Raw genomic sequence first — 23,371 nt, forward strand, 5'->3', positions numbered from 1 at the left:
AGGAAGGGAGGGAGGAGGGAGAAAGGAAGGAGGGAGAAAGTAGGAGAGAAGAAAAGAAATCAAGAAAAAGAGAGAGAGAGAGAAGGGAGGAAGGAAGGAAGAAAGGAAGGAAGGAAGGAAGGAAGGAAGGAAGGAAGGAAGGAAGGAAGGAAGGAAGGAAGGAAGGAAGAGAAAGAAAGAAGTGAGGGAGGGAAAGTGGGAGGGAAGACAAGGAGGAAAGGAAGGAAAGTAGGGAGGAAGGGAAGGAAAGAAGGGAAGGAAGGGAAAGAAAGGAAGAAAAAGAAAGAGGAGAGAGACAGACAGACAGACAGACACAGAGAGAGAGACAGAGAGAAACACAAATTTTTGGAGCCTTGGTATCCTCATCTGTAAAATGAGAGATTGCCTGGACATACTCTAAGGTGCCAGCAGCTCTAGATCTATTATACTTAGATGGTTTTGGCAGTTTCATTATCTGCCATCTAGGTCCAAGATAGGTCATTATTATAATTCATCAAAATTAGACTGCCTTGTGTATTATTTTCATTTGTATTAGTGTAGTCATTGTTTACATTGTTCTCCTGATTCTGCTTACTTCACTCTATATCAGATCATTAAAAATCTTCCCATGTTCATCTGGATTCCTTTATTGCTTCTTACAGTACAACATAGCTTTTTATTCACAATGCCACAATTTGTTCAGCTAATCCTCACTCCCAGGCAGTAAGTAGGTAAAGAACTAAATAGGACACTGGCCCTGAAGTTAGGAAAACCTGAGTTCTAATCTGGCTTCAGATATTAGCTATGTGACCTTGACAAATCACTTACCTTCTGTCTGCCTCAGTTTCCTCAACTTTAAAATGAAAATATTGGCACCTTCAGATTGTTATGAGGCTCAAATGAGAGAGTTTTTGTAAAGTTTTTAGTACAATGTCTAGAACATAGGAGGAACTTAAATATCCATTCACTTTCCAATCTTTGTTACTTGCTACCTCAAAAAAGTGCTGCTAAAAAAATAAAACAAAAACAAAGTGCTGGCATATAACTTGTAAATAAAAAGCTATTAAAAATAAAATAAAATAAAAACCCAACATGCTGCTGATAATACTGTGATGTATATGCCAGTCCTTCTTTTTGCTGAACAGCTAATAACCCTTTCTACTATTTGGAAAATCAGCTCCTCGGATGGTTGAAACAGTTTTTTTTAATTGTTTCATTTTTCTTTTACCACAGCTGCAGATGCCAAGGAAGAAATCCTCCTCATCACAGGATCTAGAGATGCCCTATGTTAGGGAGAGACTCTTTACATTCTATGTCCACATTCTCTGTCAGAACGGTTGGAAAGGAACTTATTTATGGGCTCCTTTTGTTTTAAACCACATATTCCCAAAGTCTCACAGACTTGGGATCTTTTAGCTTTGGTTATAGTGCATCCTGACAGAAATAATTTTAATATTTTACTTGAGAGGCAATCTGGTACAGTAAAAGGAGACTTTTTAGCAAAGGTGTTAATCACGGAACCCACACAGAGCTCCAGGAACAGCTGGTTGAAATGGGAGACCTGTGCTTCCACCAAGGATCAGCAGGAGAAGGGAAGGGGATCCTTGTCCATCACCACCCCCAGCTGGCCATGGTATCCAGCAGAGAAGATACTGACCCCTTAAGAGGTAACTCATCCAGTTGTTGGAACATAAATTTGAGAGTTCGAGGAAAAACTGAGGGAACAGTCACACTCTCCCAACAGATCTAAGAATCAAGGAATCCTGACAGCAGAGAAGAGAGCACAGTATGAATTCAAGACATACCAGCCCTAGTAATCAAAAGTGGAAACAAGCAACCCTTGGGATCTCAACTAGACAATCCATCAAAGGAGATGCTGCAGAAGCAAGCTGCATGAGGACCCCACGAGGGGAGAAGGAACAGGAGGGCATTCGGCACAAAAGGTGTGAATTACCTTTGGTCACTCACACCATTGAATTCCAAGCTTGGGGCTGGGTTTTTCCAGTTAACATAAGGCATCATATTTGTGGGACACTATACCCCAGTTTTATGGGGGACAATGTTTTATAATGACTATTCTTGTTATTCTGTTTTAATAAATGTATTTGCTTTTAGGTAATTTTATCTACTGCCTTACAGTTAAAGGGAAGCAGACTAATTAGGACTCAAGCTAGGAGGGCAAATCTTTTTTTTTTTTTAATTTATTTTTTATTTAATAGCCTTTTATTTACAGGATATATGCATGGGTAACTTTATAGCATTAACAATTGCCAAACCTCTTGTTCCAATTTTTCACTCTCTACCCCCACCCCTCCCCAGATGGCAGGATGACCAGTAGATGTTAAGTACATTAAAATATAAATTAGATACACAATATGTATACATACATGACCAAAACGTTATTTTGCTGTACAAAAAGAATCAGACTCTGAAATATTGTACAATTAGCTTGTGAAGGAAATCAAAAATGCATGTGGGCATAAATATAGGGACTGGGAATTCAATGTAATGGTTTTTAGTCATCTCCCAGAGTTCTTCCTCTGGGCATAGCTGGTTCAGTTCATTACTGCTCCATTGGAAATGATTTGGTTGATCTCGTTGCTGAGGATGGCCAGGTCCATCAGAACTGGTCATCATCTAGTATTGTTGTTGAAGCATATAATGATCTCCTGGTCCTGCTCATTTCACTCAGCATCAGTTCGTGTAAGTCTCTCCAGGCCTTTCTGAAATCATCCTGTTGGTCATTTCTTACAGAACAGTAATATTCCATAATATTCATATACCACAATTTATTCAGCCATTCTCCAACTGATGGACATCCATTCAGTTTCAGTTTCTAGACCACTACAAAAGGGCTGCCACAAACATTCGTGCACATACAGGTCCCTTTCCCTTCTTTATAATCTCTTTGGGATATAATCCCAGTAGTAACACTGCTGGATCAAAGGGTATGCACATTTTGATAACTTTTTGAGCATAGTTCCAAATTACTCTAGGAGGGCAAATCTTCACAAGCTATTGTAGAACCTGGGAAAAGTACTTGCCTTTTGGTATAAACTATATAAACATGTGATTTAACTGTTTTGGAAAGATCACTGTATTCTCATCTTCTGCTAGAAAATATATGCTTTCTGTTAAGAATATAGGAAATTGCAGAACATAGAGATCTTCCCGCAAGCTTCTGTCCATCTGGCCTCTGGGTTTGCTTTCTGTTAAGAATATAGGATCAAACTTTGCATATAAGAAGAATCTGATAAAGTGTTTTCCTAGTAACTCATATGCCTAGTAACTCATAATTCTACTACCTGTCTACCCCTGACCAACAATTCTTTTTTTTTTTTTTTTTATTTTATTTAATAGCCTTTTATTTACAGGATTTATACATGGGTAACTTTACAGCATTAACAATTGCCAAACCTCTTGTTCCAATTTTTCACCTCTTACCCCCCCACCCCCTCCCCTAGATGGCAGGATGACCAGTAGATGTTAAATATATTAAAATATAACTTAGATACACAATAAGTATACATGACCAAAACATTATTTTGCTGTACAAAAAGAATCAGACTCTGAATTATTGTACAACTAGCTTGTGAAGGAAATCAAAATGCATGATGTGCATAAATATAGGGATTGAATTTAATGTAATGGCTTTTAGTCATCTCCCAGAGTTATTTTTCTGGGCATAGCTAGCTCAGTTCATTACTGCTCCATTAGAAATGATTTGGTTGATCTCGTTGCTGAGGATGGCCTGATCCATCAGAACTGGTCATCATCTAGTATTGTTGTTGAAGTATACAATGATCTCCTGGTCCTGCTCATTTCACTCAGCATCAGTTCGTGTAAGTCTCTCCAGGCCTTTCTGAAATCATCCTGTTGGTCATTTCTTACAGAACAGTAATATTCCATAATTTTCATATACCACAATTTATTCAGCCATTCTCCAACTGATGGACATCCATTCAGTTTCCAGTTTCTAGACCACTACAAAGGGCTGCCACAAACATTCGTGCACATACAGGTCCCTTTCCTTCTTATAATCTCTTTAGGATATAATCCCAGCAGTAACACTGCTGGATCAAGGGTATGCACAGTTTGATAACTTTTTGAGCATAGTTCCAAACTACTCTCCAAAATGGTTGGACTCGTTCACAACTCCACCAACAATGCATCAATGTCCCAGTTTTCCCGCATCCCCTCCAACAATCATCATTATTTTTTCCTGTCATCTTAGACCAATCTGACACGTGTGTAGTGGTATCTTAGAGTTGTCTTAATTTGCATTTCTCTGATTAATAATGACTTGGAGCATCTTTTCATATGACTAGAAATAGTTTCAATTTCTTCATCTGAGAATTGTCTGTTCATATCCTTGACCATTTTCAATTGGAGAATGGCTTGATTTTTATAAATTAGAGTTAATTCTCTATATATTTTGGAAATGAGGCCTTTATCAGAACCTTTGACTGTAAAAATATTTTCCCAGTTTATTGCTTCCCTTCTAATCTTGTCTGCATTAGTTTTGTTTGTACAAAAACTTTTCAGTTTGGTATAATCGAAATTTTCTATTTTGTGATCAGTAATGATCTCTAGTTCTGCTTTGGTCATAAAGACCTTCCCCTTCCACAGGTCTGAGAGGTAAACTATCCTGTGTTCCTCTAATTTATTAATAATTTCATTCTTTATGCCTAGGTCATGAACCCATTTTGACCTTATCTTGGTGTACGGCGTTAAGTATGGATCAATGCCTAGTTTCTGCCATATTAGTTTCCAATTTTCCCAGCAATTTTTATCAAACAGTAAGTTCTTATCCCAAAAGCTGGGATCTTTGGGTTTGTCAAAGACTAGGTTGCTATATTTGTTGACTGTTTTGTCCCTTGAACCCAATCTATTCCACTGATCAACTAATCTATTCCTTAGCCAATACCAAATAGTTTTGGTAACTGCTGCTCTATAATATAATTTTACATCTGGTACAGCTAAGCCACCATCATTTGATTTTTTTTTCATTAATTCCCTTGAAATTCTTGACCTTTTGTTTTTCCATATGAACTTTGTTGTTATTTTTCTAGGTCATTAAAATAGTTTTTGGGAGTCTGATTGGTATAGCGCTAAATAAATAGATTAGTTTAGGTAATATTGTCATCTTTATTATATTTGCTCACCCTATCCAAGAGCATTTAATATTTTTCCAATTGGTTAGATCAGACTTAATTTGTGTGAAAAGTGGTCTGTAATTTTGCTCATAAAGTTTCTGATTTTCCCTTGGCAGATAGATTCCTAAATATTTTATATTATCAGTAGTTACTTTAAATGGAATTTCTCTTTGTAACTCTGACTGTTGGATTTTGTTAGTGATATATAAGAATGCTGATGACTTATGTGGGTTTATTTAATAACCAGCAACTTTGCTAAAGTTGTGGATTATTTCTAATAACTTTTAGCAGGATCTGGGGTTCTCTAAGTATACCATCATGTCATCGGCAAAGAGTGATAATTTGGCTTCCTCATTGCCTATTCTTATTCCTTTAATCTCTTTCTCAGCTCTTATTGCTATAGCTAGCGTTTCTAATACAATATTAAATAGTAACGGTGATAGTGGGCAACCTTGTTTCACTAGATCTTATTGGGAATGGTTGCAGTTTGTCTCCATTACATATGATGCTTACTGATGGTTTTAAATATAATGCTAATTATTTTAAGGAAAAGTCCATTTATTCCTATACTCTCAAGTGTTTTTAATAGGAATGGATGTTGGATTTTATCAAATGCTTTTTCTGCATCTATTGAGATGATCATATGGTTTTTGTTAATTTGGTTATTAACATGGCCAATTATATTGATAGTTTTCCTAATATTGAACCAGCCCTGCATTCCTGGTATAAATCCTACTTGATCATAGTGTATTATCTTGGAGATGATTTTCTGTAGTCTTTTTGCTAATACCTGACCAACAATTCAACAGGGGAAGAAGGGAACAAGTATTTATAATGTAACTACTATCAGGTACTATGATAAGTGGTTTTACAAATATCCTATTGGATACTCTGTATCCACAACAACTCCGTAAGTTAATTGCTATTATCCAAATTTTACAGTTGAGAAAACTGAGGCAGACAGAGTTGTCTAGGATCAAGCAGCTAGTAAGTATCCAAGACAGGGTTCCTGAATCTAGATCAAGTACTCTAACCCCTGCACCACACAGCTGCTTATAGAAGTTCAATATTGCATTCCTGTTATGTACTAAGACTCTAGGTTTAGAGTTTATATATAATCCAATCCCTTTGCAGATGAGAACACTGAGAAGTTGAATGGCAAATATCCAACATCATACAGATAATAAGTGAAGAAGTGAAATCTGAATCCAAGTAAATTGACTCCAAATTCAAAGCTTTTCCCACTACATTAGGAGGTCTTTCTAGTATACTAAGTGCCCTACTGAAGATTTAAAAGCAGTACATGGAAGAGATGTACTTGGGACAGATTTTTCTTCATGGAATGAACAGGTTTTAAAACAAACACACTTTCATCAGTCCTCTTTGTTGTTTTACTGGCTGAGTCTGCAACTGGGGGAGAGAAATAGCTCAACACAGAGATGTTTTTTACTGTTGTTCCAATCTAGCTGATGACAAATGGGGGACTCTTGTCGTGACTTTAATCTTCTAGCCCCAGTCTCTTCTACTGTACCATTTCCACTCTGGTTCACAATCCCTCCCCTTTTCAGATGACTGGTACCCCACTCCCTGACCCTTATTTAAACTGGGAAGAGCTGGAGTGAGACAAGGCATTGACTTCAAAGACTGATAATAGTTTATATAAGATTTAGTAAGAGATTTTTAATTCTCATGATAAAATGAAGGCTTTTGTCCTAAATGCAGCTAGGAGCATAATGGATAGAGTGCAGTTTCTGGAGAAAGGAGGCTCATCTTCCTGAGTTCAAATCTGGACTCACCAAACAAGTCACTTAACTCAGTTTGCCTCAGTTTCCTCATATATAAAATGATCTGGAGAAGGAAATGGCAAACCATTCAAGTATCTTTTCCAAGAAAACCCCAAATGGGGTCACAGGCTGGCTGTAATGATTAAACAATAATATAGAAGTTTCAACAAGGCTTGCCAATCAAGTAAGATGATATTTGGGAAGTTATGGAGGAAACTAGGGGGTCTATAGCAAAATTGGATCTTTGAAGAGATTTGATGGTATGATTAGAGCAAGAGTCTTAAGGCCATCTCTTAAGCTTGAGAGATGGTGTCTGGAATGCAATGGAAAAACCTTGGTAGACAGTGAGTTCCTCATAAGTGGAAGTGTTCAAGCAAAGGTTGGATGATCACGCATTGCAGATGTTGTAGAGGGGATTTCTGATCAAGGAAGGATTAGAGTAGTAGCCTCTTTCCCTTCAGAGTGTGTTGGCTCTTCTAAATAGTGAGAAGAGGCCCTCAGAACCAGTAATATGTCTACCACTAGCCTTAATGAACTCCCCACTTACTTTGCTGTGGGTATGAAGGGACCCTATGGAAACCTTGGGTTGAATACACGGGATTCAACTTCATATCTTTCTAGCCCCTTTCCCCTCTGAGGCTTGGAGAGCAAGTAAAGGGGTAGACATGTATACTGATTTTCTAAGGTTATTTTTCCCTCCCCCAAGGAGCTGGAAGCTCATGGAACCTTATGGTGTTCCCCAGCTGTTTTTTCTCTGCTTCTGCTCAGAAATCCTTTCTGGGACAGATTCCACCCCAGATTGAGAATCCACAAGGCTGAATAGCTGCCAGTGGAAAAAAAAAGGGTGGGGCAGGTGGCTGGGCTGGCATGGGATCATATCCCAGGCAGAGGCAGGGTAGGATAGTCAGGCCGGATGCCTGGCACAACAGAGCCACACGGTGGCCAGCCCACTGGGCAGTTTTCCAAAGGCTTAGGCCACTGTTGTATGTCTTCCAACTCTGAAACTGCAGAATCCAGAGATCTTCCCACAAGCCCCTGTACATCTGGCCTCTGGGTTTGTTCTGCTCAGATTCAAGTGGGCCTTGAAATGTCAGAAGCAGGCCCATCTATGCAAAGTGGTCACAAGAGGGAGGTAACCCTTCATTAATGTCTAGTGCTTTAGTTTCGGAGAAATAGGTCTTTTTTCTTCTCTTTTCCCTTCCAATTGCATTCTATTCTTACCCTTCTCCATCTACTAAATCATTCAAGTGAAGAGAAGAAAATCTATAGGGACAATTATTTCAGCCCCTACTTTTTCCTCCAGAAGAATTAGATTTCAGATGCTGACCAGCCTCTAGCCATTTTGTCTTTTTTTGTTTGTTTTAATGAGGAGACTGTACCTCTAAGGTCTCTTCCAACTCTGATACATGAATGATGGACTTTATATAATTCACGATGCCACGTCTACTCTGCTGCTATCTTTCTCCCAAAGAGGAAAGACCTGGGGAGGTCTGGTCAAACCCTTTGGCTACTTAATCATTATAGGTTTCCCTCTCCTCCACAATCCCAAATCACAACAGAATGTTGAAGCTGGAAGGACCTTAGTGTAATATGATTCTTATTTAACAGATGTCCCAGGCCCAGAGAAGGGAAATGACCAATGTCATATAGAATATAAGTAGTAGAGGGCCATTCTTCCCCATGAATACAGCTCTTTTGAATCCACCTGCAATATTCTTTCCATCATAGCATCATTCTTCCCTCCTAGTCCAGTCTTGTCCCCAACTTCAGAAGCTGTCTCACTAAATAATTCGGCCAACCAGGGGTGAGGGGTGGAGCTGGGGAAATAATGGCTGACTTCCACGAAACTTGTTGGGCAACCCTTTCCCTGAAGCTTAGACATCAGGCAATATTGAGGAACTCAGGTCACTGACAAAGGTAATTGCTTCCTCTTCCCCATACACCATACACCTACCTGGAACACCCCTGTATGCTTTCAGAAGTTTTCCTCTCCTGGTTTCTGAGAGAGGAAACAGGAATCCTCTTCTTTCCCACCTCTCCCCCAAAAAAATTAGCAAGGAAGACCTTTAGATTTGGTGGAAGAGCGAATCACCACCAGACTCCAACAGAAGTTATCTGTTCTTCCCCCTTCAGTATGGCCCAGGTCTGCTGATTCATTATCCATAAGATCACAGGAGTTAATATTGAAATCAATTATCCAAAGGATGAGAAATGGTCTAATCCAGCAAATGTGATCCAGGGACCCCTGAGGATCCTGAAATCCTTTCAGGGGGTCCAAGAGGTCAAAACAATTTTCATAATAATTCTAATATAGTAACTATTAATAGCACCTCCCCCCTTTTTCCAGCTTCTTTTTATATTTTCTCATTTCTCATTAGAATATAAGCTTTTTCAGGGCAGGTTCTCCCTTTCTTTTTGCCTGTATTTATTTTCCCAGTGCATGACACTATGCTAAACTGAAAAAAATAAATGAACAAATAAGTTAATTATTAATAGAAAACTTAATGAATACTTATTGCCTATAGGCTGAGCTATAACCCACATAAAGAAAGCTTTGAGGAGGGAGTCTCCTCAATAATTTTTAAAAGTGTAAAGGGAGCCCAAGACTAAAAAGCTTTGAGAACTCCTGCTCTAACAACCTTTATAACCATTGCCATGCAGCATTTGTAGTTTGGCTCTTGGCCCTGCCACTTACTATTTGTATGACCTTTTCTGTGAGCCTCAATTTTCTCATCTATAAAAGAGAGAAGTGGTTTAGAACTCCAAGAAACATGCAGACCTCGTTTTCAATGAAAATATTTATTAAGTGCTTACCATTTGTCCAGATGTAGGGCTAAATTCTAAGGATTGAAATACAAATAAGAAAGATAATCCTTGCCTTCAAGGAGTTTACAATATAATTAGGAAAGACAACATATTAGAAGAGCAAGAGCTGGAAAGCAGAGGAAGGCAAGCTGAAGCTGTATGGGTAAAACATCATGTCTTAGAAATGTTTGCCTGGGAAGTCTCATGGCAAGTCCTAGCCTGGGTAAGCTAGGGTAGAAAGCTCATCAATCAGAGGCATAGGAAAGTAGGATAAGAGATCTTGGATAGGGAAAAGAGGAAAACTAAGGTCAGAGAATGGAAGTAATGTGCCCAGGTCACACACTAGCAGGTAGGACATCTGTGATTGTCTTGTAGGTCTTCTAAGATCCCCTGATCTCTTCTCAGGACTTCCTTGTCCTCAATTATCTTTGATCTTCATGGAGGGGAGAAGGAAGGGGGTTTGAGGGACAAACTTAAAATGAGGTTTAGTAAGCAAGTCATAGAAATCCCCTTCTGTGAGCCTTTTTTTTAATCCTTTTTAAAATGAATTATTATATCATAGATCTACACTTGGAAACTGATGTCAGAGGCCAGGAAAAATCTATAGACAAGGGAAGTTAAGTGACTTACTTATAATCCATTCTACATTCATGGGTAAAATTTAAACCCAGGTCTTTTGAGACCCTAATTAAGAGTTTTTTCCCTTGAGCCCCGTTAGGTTAAATATTTATAAAAATCCTTTCTAACTTAACTATCCATAAATCGATGGAAAGTGATAAGGCAATTCTCCTAAGGCCACACCAAGGGAGCAACTGAGGCCCGAACCTCATTCTAGAGACCCAGAGGTGAGTGAAAGAGGGGGTTCGGGAGAAGGAAAGGGACAGTGCTATAGAGGACAATCTCACCAGCAGCTTATCACACATGATATCCAGTGTAACTCGCTTGGATGTAGCCTCAATTTGTAGACTAAAGAAGGGTAATGTTTAATTGGTGCTGAAGAGGTCTCCCTCGTTGCCCAAAAGTGACCATCCTGGGGAGCCCAGCCGCCGGGGCAGCCCCTCCCTCCCCTAGCAAACACACCCTCCTTTCTGAGGGCCCAGCCTTCCAGAGATGAAGCGGGCGGAGGAGTGCGGGAGCCTCCGGGGACTACAGAATGGCATCAGTCCGCCATTTGTTTACGTTGGTATAAGGGATGTCCAACCTCTTGCGGGTGTGGTCCGTGTCTTGGCAGTAAAGGTAGCCGCACGACGGTTTCTGCAAGGTGTAGAAGGGCGTGTATGAGTTGGTGTACTGTCGGGTGTAAAAACGGTGGTTGATGACCTTCTGCTGCTGCTTCCAGGGGTCTACGGCCACCGGTATGGTGGAAGCGAAGGACTTGCGGGGATGGGAGGGGTCCTGGTGCTTGTCTGGGATCTGGCAAAAGCTTAGCAACGGATCCTTGTCCTCTGGTTTGGCCTTTAGGGGCACCCGGATTCTCCTTGGTAGCTGGGGACACAGGAGAGAAGCAGGAGGGAACACACAGCATTAGGTTGGGAGAAGGGAGAATTATTGAATTCATTTCATTCTTTATTATTGATTTATTAAATGTCTGCATTGGCCCAGGGAACGATACAGTGCCAGTTATAAGCTTGCATTGTGACTTTGGGCAACTCAGTCTCTCCAAGCTTCCGTCTCCTCATCGGTAAAATGGGGATAATGGTTGTATTACCCACCTCACAAGGCTGTTCCAAATAAACCTTAAGGTGCTGCAGAAATATAAGAAACTATTATTACACTGGAGGAAGTGACATGTAGGCAGTGTGGGGCCAGAATCATTGCTTGTCCGAGCTGTAAGGGACCTTAGATGTCATCTATTAATTAGTCAATCAACAAGCAACCCTTAATCGCCTACAGTAAAAAGATGAATGACTCTTTGAAATGCTCTTTATTCTCCATTGCCACTTCCAGTTTTCTCTCTACCTCCATCACTCCTAACTTCTCCTTTAAGGTCCTTGATTTTCATCTTTACTAGCCAATCAAAATCCTGGTAGCTAATTTTTTCCAGACCCCTTCCTTCCTCAATGAGTCCAGTAGATGGGTCACGTTTTTCTCTCTCCTTCCTAATTCCTGCTCTCATAATAAGGACTTCAACATTGATAGGCCATTTCCCCAAAAAAGACTTGTATTTTCCCCCCATCTTGATTCCTTAGTGAATTCTACACTATTCTCCTTGCTTGAATATCTAATTCAGCTCTATACTATTCTCTTTGCTCTAGCTAACTCTTATTATATTGTCTATTTTGGCCAGTCAAGCCTCAACCTTGAGTCACTCCCACCATTCACCAAATGCTACCCAATGCAGGTAGAGAAAATAATACAACTGTTCCAATTGGGCTACTACAAATGTATGTTATATAATCTCAACTGGACTCTCACTACTGCAGGTAATCCTGTTTTACTTCTCTGCCAACTCATCCACTTCACAGTGACTCTTCCAAACCTTTTCATCTCTCCTCAGAACTCCTATGGTTTACCATCTCCCTATTTTCTCAGCTGAGAACCCGGCCTCATATTTTACAGGAAAAATTGAGATCATGAATTTCTACTTCTCCACTCTTCATTTCATATGACTCATATGTCTTTTATCCCTTCCATGCTTGTTTCACATGATAAAATCTCCTTATCCCTTAAGCAAGACTAACCCTTGTACCTGTTCAAGCATTCCTATTCCATCCCATCTCCTTCAATAGATTGCCCCTTTCTACCCATTCTATCACTTATTTTCAAATTCTCCTTGTCTATTGGCTCCTTCCCTACTTCCTATAAACATGTTCATGTCTATTCTGTCCTAAAAATAACTTTTACTTGATCCTTCCATTCCCATTAACTATTTATCTCTTCTGCCCTTTGTGGCTAAAATTCTTGAAAAAGCCATCTATAATATAAGTTTCCACCTTCTGTCTTCTCTCTTTCTTAATCCCATACAATTAAGCTTTTGACTTCATAATTCCACCAAAATTGCTCTCTCTAAAGTTTTCCAGTAGTCTCTTAGTTGCCAAATTTAATGGGTTTTTTCTTGATCCATTTTCTCCTCAATCTCTCTACAGCCTCTGACACTGTTTTCACCTTTCCTTGTCTCTAAGTTTTCAGGATACCACTTTCTCCTCTGGTTCTCCTCCTACCTATCTAGCTACTCCCCTGTCTCCTTTGCTGGATCCTCTGGATCTCCAGTTGTTGTTTAGTCAATTCAGTCATGTCTCACTCTTTGTAATCCCATTTGGGGTTTTCTTGGCAAAGATATCATAGTGGTTTGCCATTTCTTTCTCCAGCTCATTTTACAGATGAGGAAACTGAGGCAAACAGAGTTAAATGATGTGCCTGGGGTCATACAGCTAATAAGTGTCTGAGGCTAGTTTTGAAATCAGAAAAATAAGTCTTCCTAACTCCAGGTCCATTGTGCCACCTAGCTGCTGGCAGACATCTTAAATTCAACATGCCCCAAATTTAATTCATTATCTTTTCCCTGAACTTTTACCTTCTCCCACCTGACCTAATAGTGTAGAGTATAATGCCATCCTACCAGTCTTTAAAAGTCCTCCTGGATTCCTATCTTTCAGCCCCCATATCCAAGCTGTTGCCAAGGTCACCTTTGCAATCTCTCTCCAATCTGTTCCTTCTCTCTTCTGACACACTGCCATCAATCACTCTAGTATAGACCACATCAGTTGTAATAATCTATGACAAGTCTGTCTACCTCTAATGTCTCTTCACTCAAATCCTCCATTCAGCCATCAAAGTGATTTTTCTAAAGTGCACATCTTGTGATGTTATCTCCATACTCAATAATTCCAGTGGCTCCCCATTGCCTCTAGAATCCAATACAAAATCTTCTGGTGTTAGACAGCTAATAAATGATAGACTTGGGATTTTAAGATTAACTAAATTAGGGAAATCATAAGGTCAATATCACAGAATTGCATGGAGTTCTAAATGCCAGTCCAGTTTCCCACCTTCTTCTAGATTACCCTCCAAAGCCTATATTTGAACAGTTTCTCTGATGAGAAGCATTATCTCCCAAAGCAGTGTTTCTGTTTTTTGGTTTGGTTTAGAATGATAATAATCCAACCCTTTCATTTTACAAATGAGAAAACTAAAGACCGAACTTATATGGCTTATTCAAGGTCACTCTGATGGTAGATGGCAGAGTTGAGATTTGAACCTACATCTCCTGACTCTAAAACTTTTTCCACTACACTTAGTTCTGTGTCCTTTCTTAGGATGAGTTGAAATATTCTTTTCTGGAAATTCTCCCTCTTGTTTGTCCATATGGTCAATTCCATTCAGACATCATAAACCCTTGTCTCTTTCATTGGAGCAGAGAAGGGAAAGGGGAAATTCATCTCTTATGAATAGATGGTTATGGGGGTTCACTTATGGGGCATAGCTTCCAAGCCTCAAACAAGTTTCCCTGATCAAGAACCCTAACTAACCCTGATGATTCCTGCAGTTCCATCATTAAAATCATTTTCTCCACCCACCCCCTCCCAGCAGTATTTTCTCTTTTCAAAATTCAGCTCTAAAATTACAGACCACTTTTCACACAAATTAAGTCTGATCTAACCAATTGGAAAAATATTAAATGCTCTTGGATAGGGCGAGCAAATATAATAAAGATGACAATATTACCTAAACTAATCTATTTATTTAGCGCTATACCAATCAGACTCCCAAAAAACTATTTTAATGACCTAGAAAAAATAACAACAAAGTTCATATGGAAAAACAAAAGGTCAAGAATTTCAAGGGAATTAATGAAAAAAAAATCAAATGATGGTGGCTTAGCTGTACCAGATGTAAAATTATATTATAGAGCAGCAGTTACCAAAACTATTTGGTATTGGCTAAGGAATAGATTAGTTGATCAGTGGAATAGATTAGGTTCAAGGGATAAAACAGTCAACAAATATAGCAACCTAGTCTTTGACAAACCCAAAGATCCAGCTTTTGGGATAAGAACTTACTGTTTGATAAAAATTGCTGGGAAAATTGGAAACTAATATGGCAGAAACTAGGCATTGATCCATACTTAACGCCGTACACCAAGATAAGGTCAAAATGGGTTCATGACCTAGGCATAAAGAATGAAATTATTAATAAATTAGAGGAACATAGGATAGTTTACCTCTCAGACCTGTGGAAGGGGAAGGTCTTTATGACCAAAGCAGAACTAGAGATCATTACTGATCACAAAATAGAAAATTTCGATTATACCAAACTGAAAAGTTTTTGTACAAACAAAACTAATGCAGACAAGATTAGAAGGGAAGCAATGAACTGGGAAAATATTTTTACAGTCAAAGGTTCTGATAAAGGCCTCATTTCCAAAATATATAGAGAATTAACTCTAATTTATAAAAAATCAAGCCATTCTCCAATTGAAAAATGGTCAAAGGATATGAACAGACAATTCTCAGATGAAGAAATTGAAACTATTTCTAGTCATATGAAAAGATGCTCCAAGTCATTATTAATCAGAGAAATGCAAATTAAGACAACTCTAAGATACCACTACACACCTGTCAGATTGGCTAAGATGACAGGAAAAATAATGATGATTGTTGGAGGGATGTGGGAAAACTGGGACATTGATTCATTGTTGGTGGAGTTGTGAACGAATCCAACCATTTTGGAGAGTAGTTTGGAACTATGCTCAAAAGTTATCAAACTGTGCATACCCTTTGATCCAGCAGTGTTACTACTGGGATTATATCCCAAAGAGATTATAAAGAAGGGAAAGGGACCTGTATGTGCACGAATGTTTGTGGCAGCCCTTTTTGTAGTGGCTGGAAACTGGAAACTGAATGGATGTCCATCAGTTGGAGAATGGCTGAATAAATTGTGGTATATGAAAATTATGGAATATTACTGTTCTGTAGAAATGACCAACAGGATGATTTCAGAAAGGCCTGGAGAGACTTACACGAACTGATGCTGAGTGAAATGAGCAGGACCAGGAGATCATTATATACTTCAACAACAATACTAGATGATGACCAGTTCTGATGGATCAGGCCATCCTCAGCAACAAGATCAACCAAATCATTTCTAATGGAGCAGTAATGAACTGAACTAGCTATACCCAGAAAAAGAACTCTGGGAGATGACTAAAAACCATTACATTGAATTCCCAATCCCTATATTTATGCACACCTGCATTTTTGATTTCCTTCACAAGCTAATTGTACAATAATTCAGAGTCTGATTCTTTTGTACAGCAAAATAATGTTTTGGTCATGTATACTTATTGTGTATCTAAGTTATATTTTAATATATTTAACATCTACTGGTCATCCTGCCATTTAGGGAGGGGTGGGGGTAAGAGGTGAAAAATTGGAACAAGAGGTTTGGCAATTGTTAATGCTGTAAAGTTACCCATGTATATATCCTGTAAATAAAAGGCTATTAAATAAAAAATAAAAAATAAAAAAAAAAAAAAACAATACTATATGATGACCAGTTCTGATGGATCAGGCCATCCTCAGCAACGAGATCAACCAAATCATTTCTAATGGAGCAGTAATAAACTGAACTAGCTATACCCAGAAAAAGAACTCTGGGAGATGACTAAAAACCATTACATTGAATTCCCAATCCCTATATTTATACACACCTGCATTTTTGATTTCCTTCACAAGCTAATTGTACAATAATTCAGAGTCTGATTCTTTTTGTACAGCAAAATAATGTTTTGGTCATGTATACTTATTGTGTATCTAAGTTATATTTTAATATATTTAACATCTACTGGTCATCCTGCCATTTAGGGGAGGGGGTGGGGGGGGGGTAAGAGGTGAAAAATTGGAACAAGAGGTTTGGCAATTGTTAATGCTGTAAAGTTACCCATGTATATATCCTGTAAATAAAAGGCTATTAAATAAAAAAAAATAAAAATTAAAATTAAAAAAAAAAAATTCAGCTCTACCAACTCCATCATCTCTCCAAATAATCTTTGTTCATTTGTTCCTTTTTCCCCAGATGAAAATACTTTATAAACTTTAAGACACCAATTCAACATGAATGTATTGTGTGGCACAATGGACCAAGAGGTGATGCTAGGAAGATCTGGGATATTCAAAACTTAAAATGTAAATTAAATTAAATGTACACAAATTAAAAATTTTAAAATATCAGTGAAATTTTCTGGCATTTATGGCATGTATATGTCCAGAAGGAAATGTGTGAAGGGAGGAAAAAGCTTCTCTTGTTGCACCTGAGAAGAACGCTATTTAGTTAACTAAGGAAATGATTGAACTCCATCCTTCAAGCATATAGGATTTTGGGAGATGACTTTCAAATAATGGTTGCATATGTTCCTCTTTTTTACAGACCAGCTACACATCACAGAGCCTAAAAAATTCATAGGACTTCCCTTTGTCTTGTTAGTTTCAATCCCTTTTCCCTCTAATAACCTCAAGCTGTTTTACTTCAACGCTTTAGGGAAACCTTGGTCTTTCTCCCCTTTGTTCCCTCCTATGGTGCTTAAAACCTAGAAATTGTAGAGGTGACAGGGAAGGGAACTCTTCTTATGCTATTCATTTTAATTATCTGTTTCCTCTCCCCCACCTCCCACTTCCAAGTTTAGACTCCAAGCCAGCTCCCACTGGTTTAGAAAAAGAGTTAGTTTAGCCTGAAAAATGTGGTTCCTTGAGGAAAGGGAGGGGGCAAAATGAGAAGAGAAATGTATCCAAACAGGCAGAAAGCAGGGACTTTCATATCCTCGGTATGTATTTTGTATGTACCTATCAGTATGGTGTAGTGGATAGACAAATGGGCCTAGAGTCAGGAAGACATGTTCAAAGCTCATCTCAGATACTAAATGGCTGTGTGACCTTGGACATGTCATTTAACCTGTGTCTCAGTTTCCTCATCTGTAAAATGATAGGATTGGTCTTAATGGCTTCTGAGGACCCTGTCGATCCTAAATCTATGCTCTTATGTCTCTTCTGTTAGAATATAAGCTCTTTGAGAGCAGAAACTGTTTTCTCTTTTTCTTAATATTTTATTTTTATTTATTTATTTTATTTATTTTTCTTTATATTTATATTTGTCAGTGCCTGGAACATAAGTCAAATCAACTAACATTTATTAGGCATTTGCTATCTCCTAGGCATTATGCTAAGTGCTAAGGATACAAAGAAAAGCAAAAAGCGCTTACCACCCTCAAGAAGCTGATTCTAATGGAGGAAACCACATGCAACTAACCATGAACATACAATCCATACAAAGGTAAATTGGAGGTAACTTCAGGAAAAGCACTATTAAAGGGGACCAGAAAAGACTTCTTGTATTTAATAAATGCCAATTGGCTGGTTGATGGTGAGAAATTTTTCAAGCGGCAACTAGGGGCAGTGGATTGAGAGTCCAAAGATCTGGGTCTAAATTGGAACTCTGCTACATGCAACTTTTGGCTAATCACTTCCCTTCTCCAAGGTTCCTTTTATTTATCTGACAAATGATTGAATAAAAATAATGGTCTTGAACATGCTCTTCAAGTTCCAAATTGTCTGATCCTACTTTTTCCCTGGGAGAAAAGGAATACTGCAGAGCTTGGGGCTAAATTTTCAGCCCCAGGTATAAGAAGATAGCAGCTATCTGGACTTGGTCTCAAGACTCCTGATTTGGGATGATTTGTTTCTGTATACCTGTTTCAGGTCCCCTCAAATCTTAGTAGACAGACAAGTGTAAAGGGGTTTTCTCAGTTCTGTAAATGGCCATGTCGAAGTTAAGCTGGTTGATTTGTTCTTTTAACAAACATATAATGAGAAACTACTAGAACATGATACAGCTGGATGGAGGAGATGGAATATGGGGAAAGTAGTACTGATGCAAAAAAGAAATATATTCCCTGCCCTCGAATAAACTACCTAATAATCTAATAATTCTGATAATAAGTCTAATAATTATTCATCTAATAATGAGTCTAATAATTATCGATGGGTACAGTAAATAAAGTGCTGGTCCTAGAGCCAGGACTTTTGTGGCTCTGGGCAAGATCCTTAACCTTGTTTGCCTCAGTTTCCTCATCTGTAAAATGAGCTGTAGAAGGAAATGACCAATCATTCCAGTATCTTTGCCAAGAAAATCCCAAATGGGGTCATAGTGAGAAATAAAGAGTGAGAAATGACTGGAAAATCACTGAACAGCAATTAACAATAATAATCTTTGGTATTTAGAAGTTTGTCAGGGGATTGAAACTCCAGGTCCTTTTTGTGCTGCACAGAAATAAAGGCAGAAAGAAAATAGCCTCTAGCTGTTTTACTTCAATATTTTGGGGAACCCTTGGTCTTTCTCCCCCTTTGTTCCCTCTGAACTATGGGGTATAAAACCTAGAAGTTGTGGAGGTGACAGGGAAGGGAACTCATATTATTCATTTTAATTACCTATAATATTAATAATAGCTTATAGTTATAGTATGATTTATAGTTTAAAAGTGCTTTACAAGAGTGGGGTTGGACTACATGATGCCTAAGGTTCCTTTAAGTTCAAAAGTTTTATAAACTCTTCCTCATACCCCAAGCTAGTCTCTAGTTAGGTTCTATCTTAATGTTCCACTTTAGTCTATCAGGAGCAGTTCTTGCATTACCATGGTTACAAGACTTCCCTGAGATGTCCCTTAGCATCATGAATATCCTTAAATGTCCAAGGTCCTGACACTCCAATAAGGTGTACTTTTTTTTCCACTTGGCTAAGAGTCTATGAAAGTTTTCAAGCCCAAACTCTAATCTCCTAGTGGATTAGAGGAATGATTCCTTTATTCCCTTGTAGCTGACAAATCTGCCAGTTACTAACCACTCACACTTCACCTCTCTGGTCTTTAGGCTTCTTCTTCTGTAAAATGAGTCAAAGTGGATGGCCCCTCTAAAGTGTCCTCCACATTTTATAATTCTGGGGCATCATTGTTCAGCCTGTTTAATAGGAGGAAGCAGACTACCAGGCTCTGGTGAGAAGTTCCTAAAACTAAGAGAAGAAACTCTTGAGAAGACTGAGCTAAGGAATCCTCACATTGGGATCTCTAGACCACATCTCTCAATCCTTAAGCTATTATAACATAACTTAGCCAAAGATTTCAGAAAAACCTGAAAAGACTTACATGAACTGATGCTGAGTTAAGTGAGCAGAACAAGGAGAAATTTGTACAAAGTAAAAACAAAATTGTCGAGTGATCAGCTATTAATAGACTTATCTCTTCAAAGCAACATAGTGATCCAAGACAATTCCAAAAGACTTGTTATGGAAAATGCTATCATATTCAGAGAAAGAACTATTTTCACTTTTTAAATTTTGTTTTTGTTTTTTCCTTTTGTTCTAATTCTTCTTTCACAACAAGACCCAATGTGGAAATATGTTTAACATGATTGTAGTACATGTATAGCCTATAACAGATTGCTCTCGTGGGGAGAAGGAAGGGAAGGGAAGAAGGAAACACTATATAGAACTCAAAATATTACAAAAATAAATGTTGATGAACTGATGCTAAGTGAAATGAGCAGAACCAGGAGATCATTATATACCTCAACAACAATACTGTATGAGGATGTATTCTGATAGAAGTGGATTTCTTTGACAAAGAGAGGATCTAACTCAGTTTCAATTAATCAATGATGGACAGAAGCAGCTACACCCAAAGAAAGAACACTGGGATATGAATGTAAACTGTTTGCATTTTTGTTTTTCTTCCCCGGGTTATTTCTACCTTCTGAATCCAATTCTCCCTGTGCAACAAGAGAACTGTTCGGTTCTGCACACATATATTGTATCTAGGATATACGTGACATATTTAACATGTATAGGACTGCTAGCCATCTGGGGGAAGGGGTGGGGGAAGAAGGGGAAAAATCGGAACAGAAGTGAGTGCAAGGGATAATGTTGTAAAAAATTACCCTGGCATGGGTTTGTCAATAAAAAGTTATTAAATTTAAAAAAAGAATAAAAAAAATAAATGTTGAAAACAATCTTTACATGTAATGAGGGGATGGTAACATACTGTTAAGTACAAAAACAAAGACACAAACAAATTTTACTTAGGTAAAGGAATAGAGAAGGAAAGTGGGATCATAGAATCCTAGACAGAAGAACCTTAAGAGACAAATTATATAATGCAATATTTTGATTTACAAACAAGTAAAGTAAGGCCCAGGGAAGGTAAGTGATTTATTTGCTTAAAGTCACATTGCATATCCAAGGCAAAGACCAAAAGGGCACAAACCAAGTCAGGTTAGACCAGAAGATTGGAATCTTTCCCTCTGTAATCAATTCAGCAATGAAAATGAGGGTGGGGAGAGAAGGAAGAAGGGAAAGAAGGAGAAAATGGGAGAGGAGTAAGTGGTAAAAGACTAAAGGGGATAGAGAAGAAACCCAGAAGTCTTGTTCTTGGTCCTGCCCTTTCCAAAGGCCAACAAGCCAGGCCCTAGGTGACTAACCTTGGAGGGAAGGCCCTGGTAGGACAGGGTGGGGCCTTTTTACATACTTTCCAGGTTAACAGCTGGTTTCATTTAACCATCTCCTATCCAAAAACTACTAAAGTCTTTCCTGTCTTTCCCTTCGTTGAGGGGAGAGATGGGGCAGGAGAGATGAAAAAGAAGATAGATTCTTTAGTTCCCTGAGAAGAAATTAAGCCAGTCTCCTCCTGATCTTTCTGCTCTTTTTATTTTTCACCCCTCACCAGTTGAGGTAATTGGGGTTAAGTGACTTGCCTAGGATAACACGGCTAGGATGAGTTAAGTGTCTGAGATCAGATTTGAGCAACTCAGGTCCTCCTGATTTCAGGGCTGCTGCTCTATCCACTGCACCAACCAGCTGCCCCTGGTCTTTCTTCTCTCAATATTCAAATTCTGCTCAAGCTTCAAGCTACACCTCCCAGAGTTCATAGGGATCATAGAGGCTTAAAGCACCTCAGAGGCCATCTGGTCCAACCCCTCCCCCATGTTATTGATGAGAAGCTAAGTGATATCTGTGTACAGTCACACAGGTGGGAAGCATCAGAGGTAGGATTTGAAGGTAGGTTCCCTCATTCCAGAATCCTAACACAGGAAAATCATGATGTCTCGCTGTTCAGACATGCCATTCTTCCCTCCTCTCCAGCCCAACCCTCCCTTCCCGGGGCAAGACCCCTTGATGTGCTAGAGCCAGCTCTTAACCAGATGTACACTTCAGAAGTCAGCACTGATTCTAACATCAGGGTTTGATTTGTTGTTGTTGTTTAACCTGTCTAGGCTTAGGAAAGCACTAATAAGTCACATTAAACTTAAAAATATACCTCCCCAAAAATTGATTGTTAAATATTTATCAGATCACTCCTGGCAAATCCATATGAAGGAATCCCTAAACTTTTTTTATTCAAAAACTCAGTCCCATTTGGGTTCCTGTGCTCTTGTTCATTAACTAAAGAATTCTGGTTGGTAAATAAAAGCCTCCCTTATGAAAATGTATGAAATATGGATGGAGAATACTCAAAGATCTGATTTTAGAGATTCCAAGAAATGCACTCCTCTCCCCATACTTTCTCCTTCATTCTACCAGAATGATTAAAATTTCATCATTAGAGATTCATTCCTTTGGCTTCTAGTTAAAATGTTAATTTTCATGGGAAAGGGAAGTCTACCTCAGAATGGCTGTTTATTAGCTGGGGTTGATATAGAAGAAAGCCCATAAAGATTATGTTGGTATAGGGGAAGATGGTACATTTGAATGGGTCTTGGTAAGAGAAATCTTTAAAAGGAAAAGGGAGGGAAGACTTTTCCTCTCCACTGAATATGGAATAATCCTTACTTCTTTATTTGGCCTGAGTCCAGCAATACAGCAATCTAAACTGCTAGAGAAAGAGGCCCTGGAAAGGGGACCTTAAAGAGCACCTAGTCCAGTCCTCTCATTTTTATGAAGAAAGAAACTGAGGCTTAGAGAAATAAAATTAATAGAGAAATAAAGTCAAACAGGTAACAGGAGGTAAAACCTAGACTTAAATCCAGATCTTCTGAGTTCCTCCACTATCATTTGCCCATTCCAGAATCCTTTTTCTTTCTTTCTTTCTTTTTTTATTAAAGCTTTTTATTTTCAACCCAGAATTCTTTTTCAGGAAATTCACAAACCTACTGACCCCCAGCCAGTATACTGCACATGAAAACAGGGAGTGATATCACACTACTTAGAAAACCTCTACTCCCACCCAGGCTGCTCCTGTGATTCCATAGAACTAAATTCATCCACCCTGGGGTCCTAGGATATCATACCATATAAGGCATCTTTCACGACTTTCTGAGAATCTTGAACTTGGCAGGTGGAAGGCCTTTGTGGAAGGAAAGAGAGACCTTTGTTGGTATTGGACCCTATCAAAAAGGGCTCCCATGAAGTTCTGAGTAGTGTTTGGGTAGTCTCAGGGTGGGATAAAGGGACCATTGTGACTCTTGACACTAGGGACTAGGGCCTGGGGGATGGGAGACAAACCCATACATACAGCCCTAATTCCCAGATTTAGCTTCCTCTGCTATTTCTTATACTCTTTGAACTATCTAGCTCATACCCTCTACCCACTGCATATATATTCCCATCCCAGAACTTATACAAGACAAAAAGACACTTAATTCTGGAACTGGACTTGTGGTGCAGAATGAA

The 23,371-nt window shown here is 38.7% G+C and overlaps 1 protein-coding gene across 1 annotated transcript; it reads right to left on the reverse strand.

Moving 5' to 3' along the window:
* Positions 1 to 10,686: 10,686 nt before the first annotated feature.
* LOC116423195 (uncharacterized protein 114841037) lies at positions 10,687 to 23,121 on the reverse strand. Its single transcript, XM_031964856.1, has 2 exons — positions 22,990 to 23,121; positions 10,687 to 11,209 (listed from the first exon to the last, which is right to left on the reverse strand). Exons 1-2 carry the CDS (start codon positions 22,999 to 23,001, stop codon positions 10,871 to 10,873), a joined length of 351 nt encoding a protein of 116 aa, XP_031820716.1. The 5' UTR covers positions 23,002 to 23,121; the 3' UTR covers positions 10,687 to 10,870.
* Between the last annotated feature and the right edge of the window lie 250 nt (positions 23,122 to 23,371).

The sequence above is a fragment of the Sarcophilus harrisii genome, chromosome 4, assembly GCF_902635505.1.
Source record: "Sarcophilus harrisii chromosome 4, mSarHar1.11, whole genome shotgun sequence".
NCBI classification, from domain to species: Eukaryota; Metazoa; Chordata; class Mammalia; order Dasyuromorphia; family Dasyuridae; genus Sarcophilus; species Sarcophilus harrisii.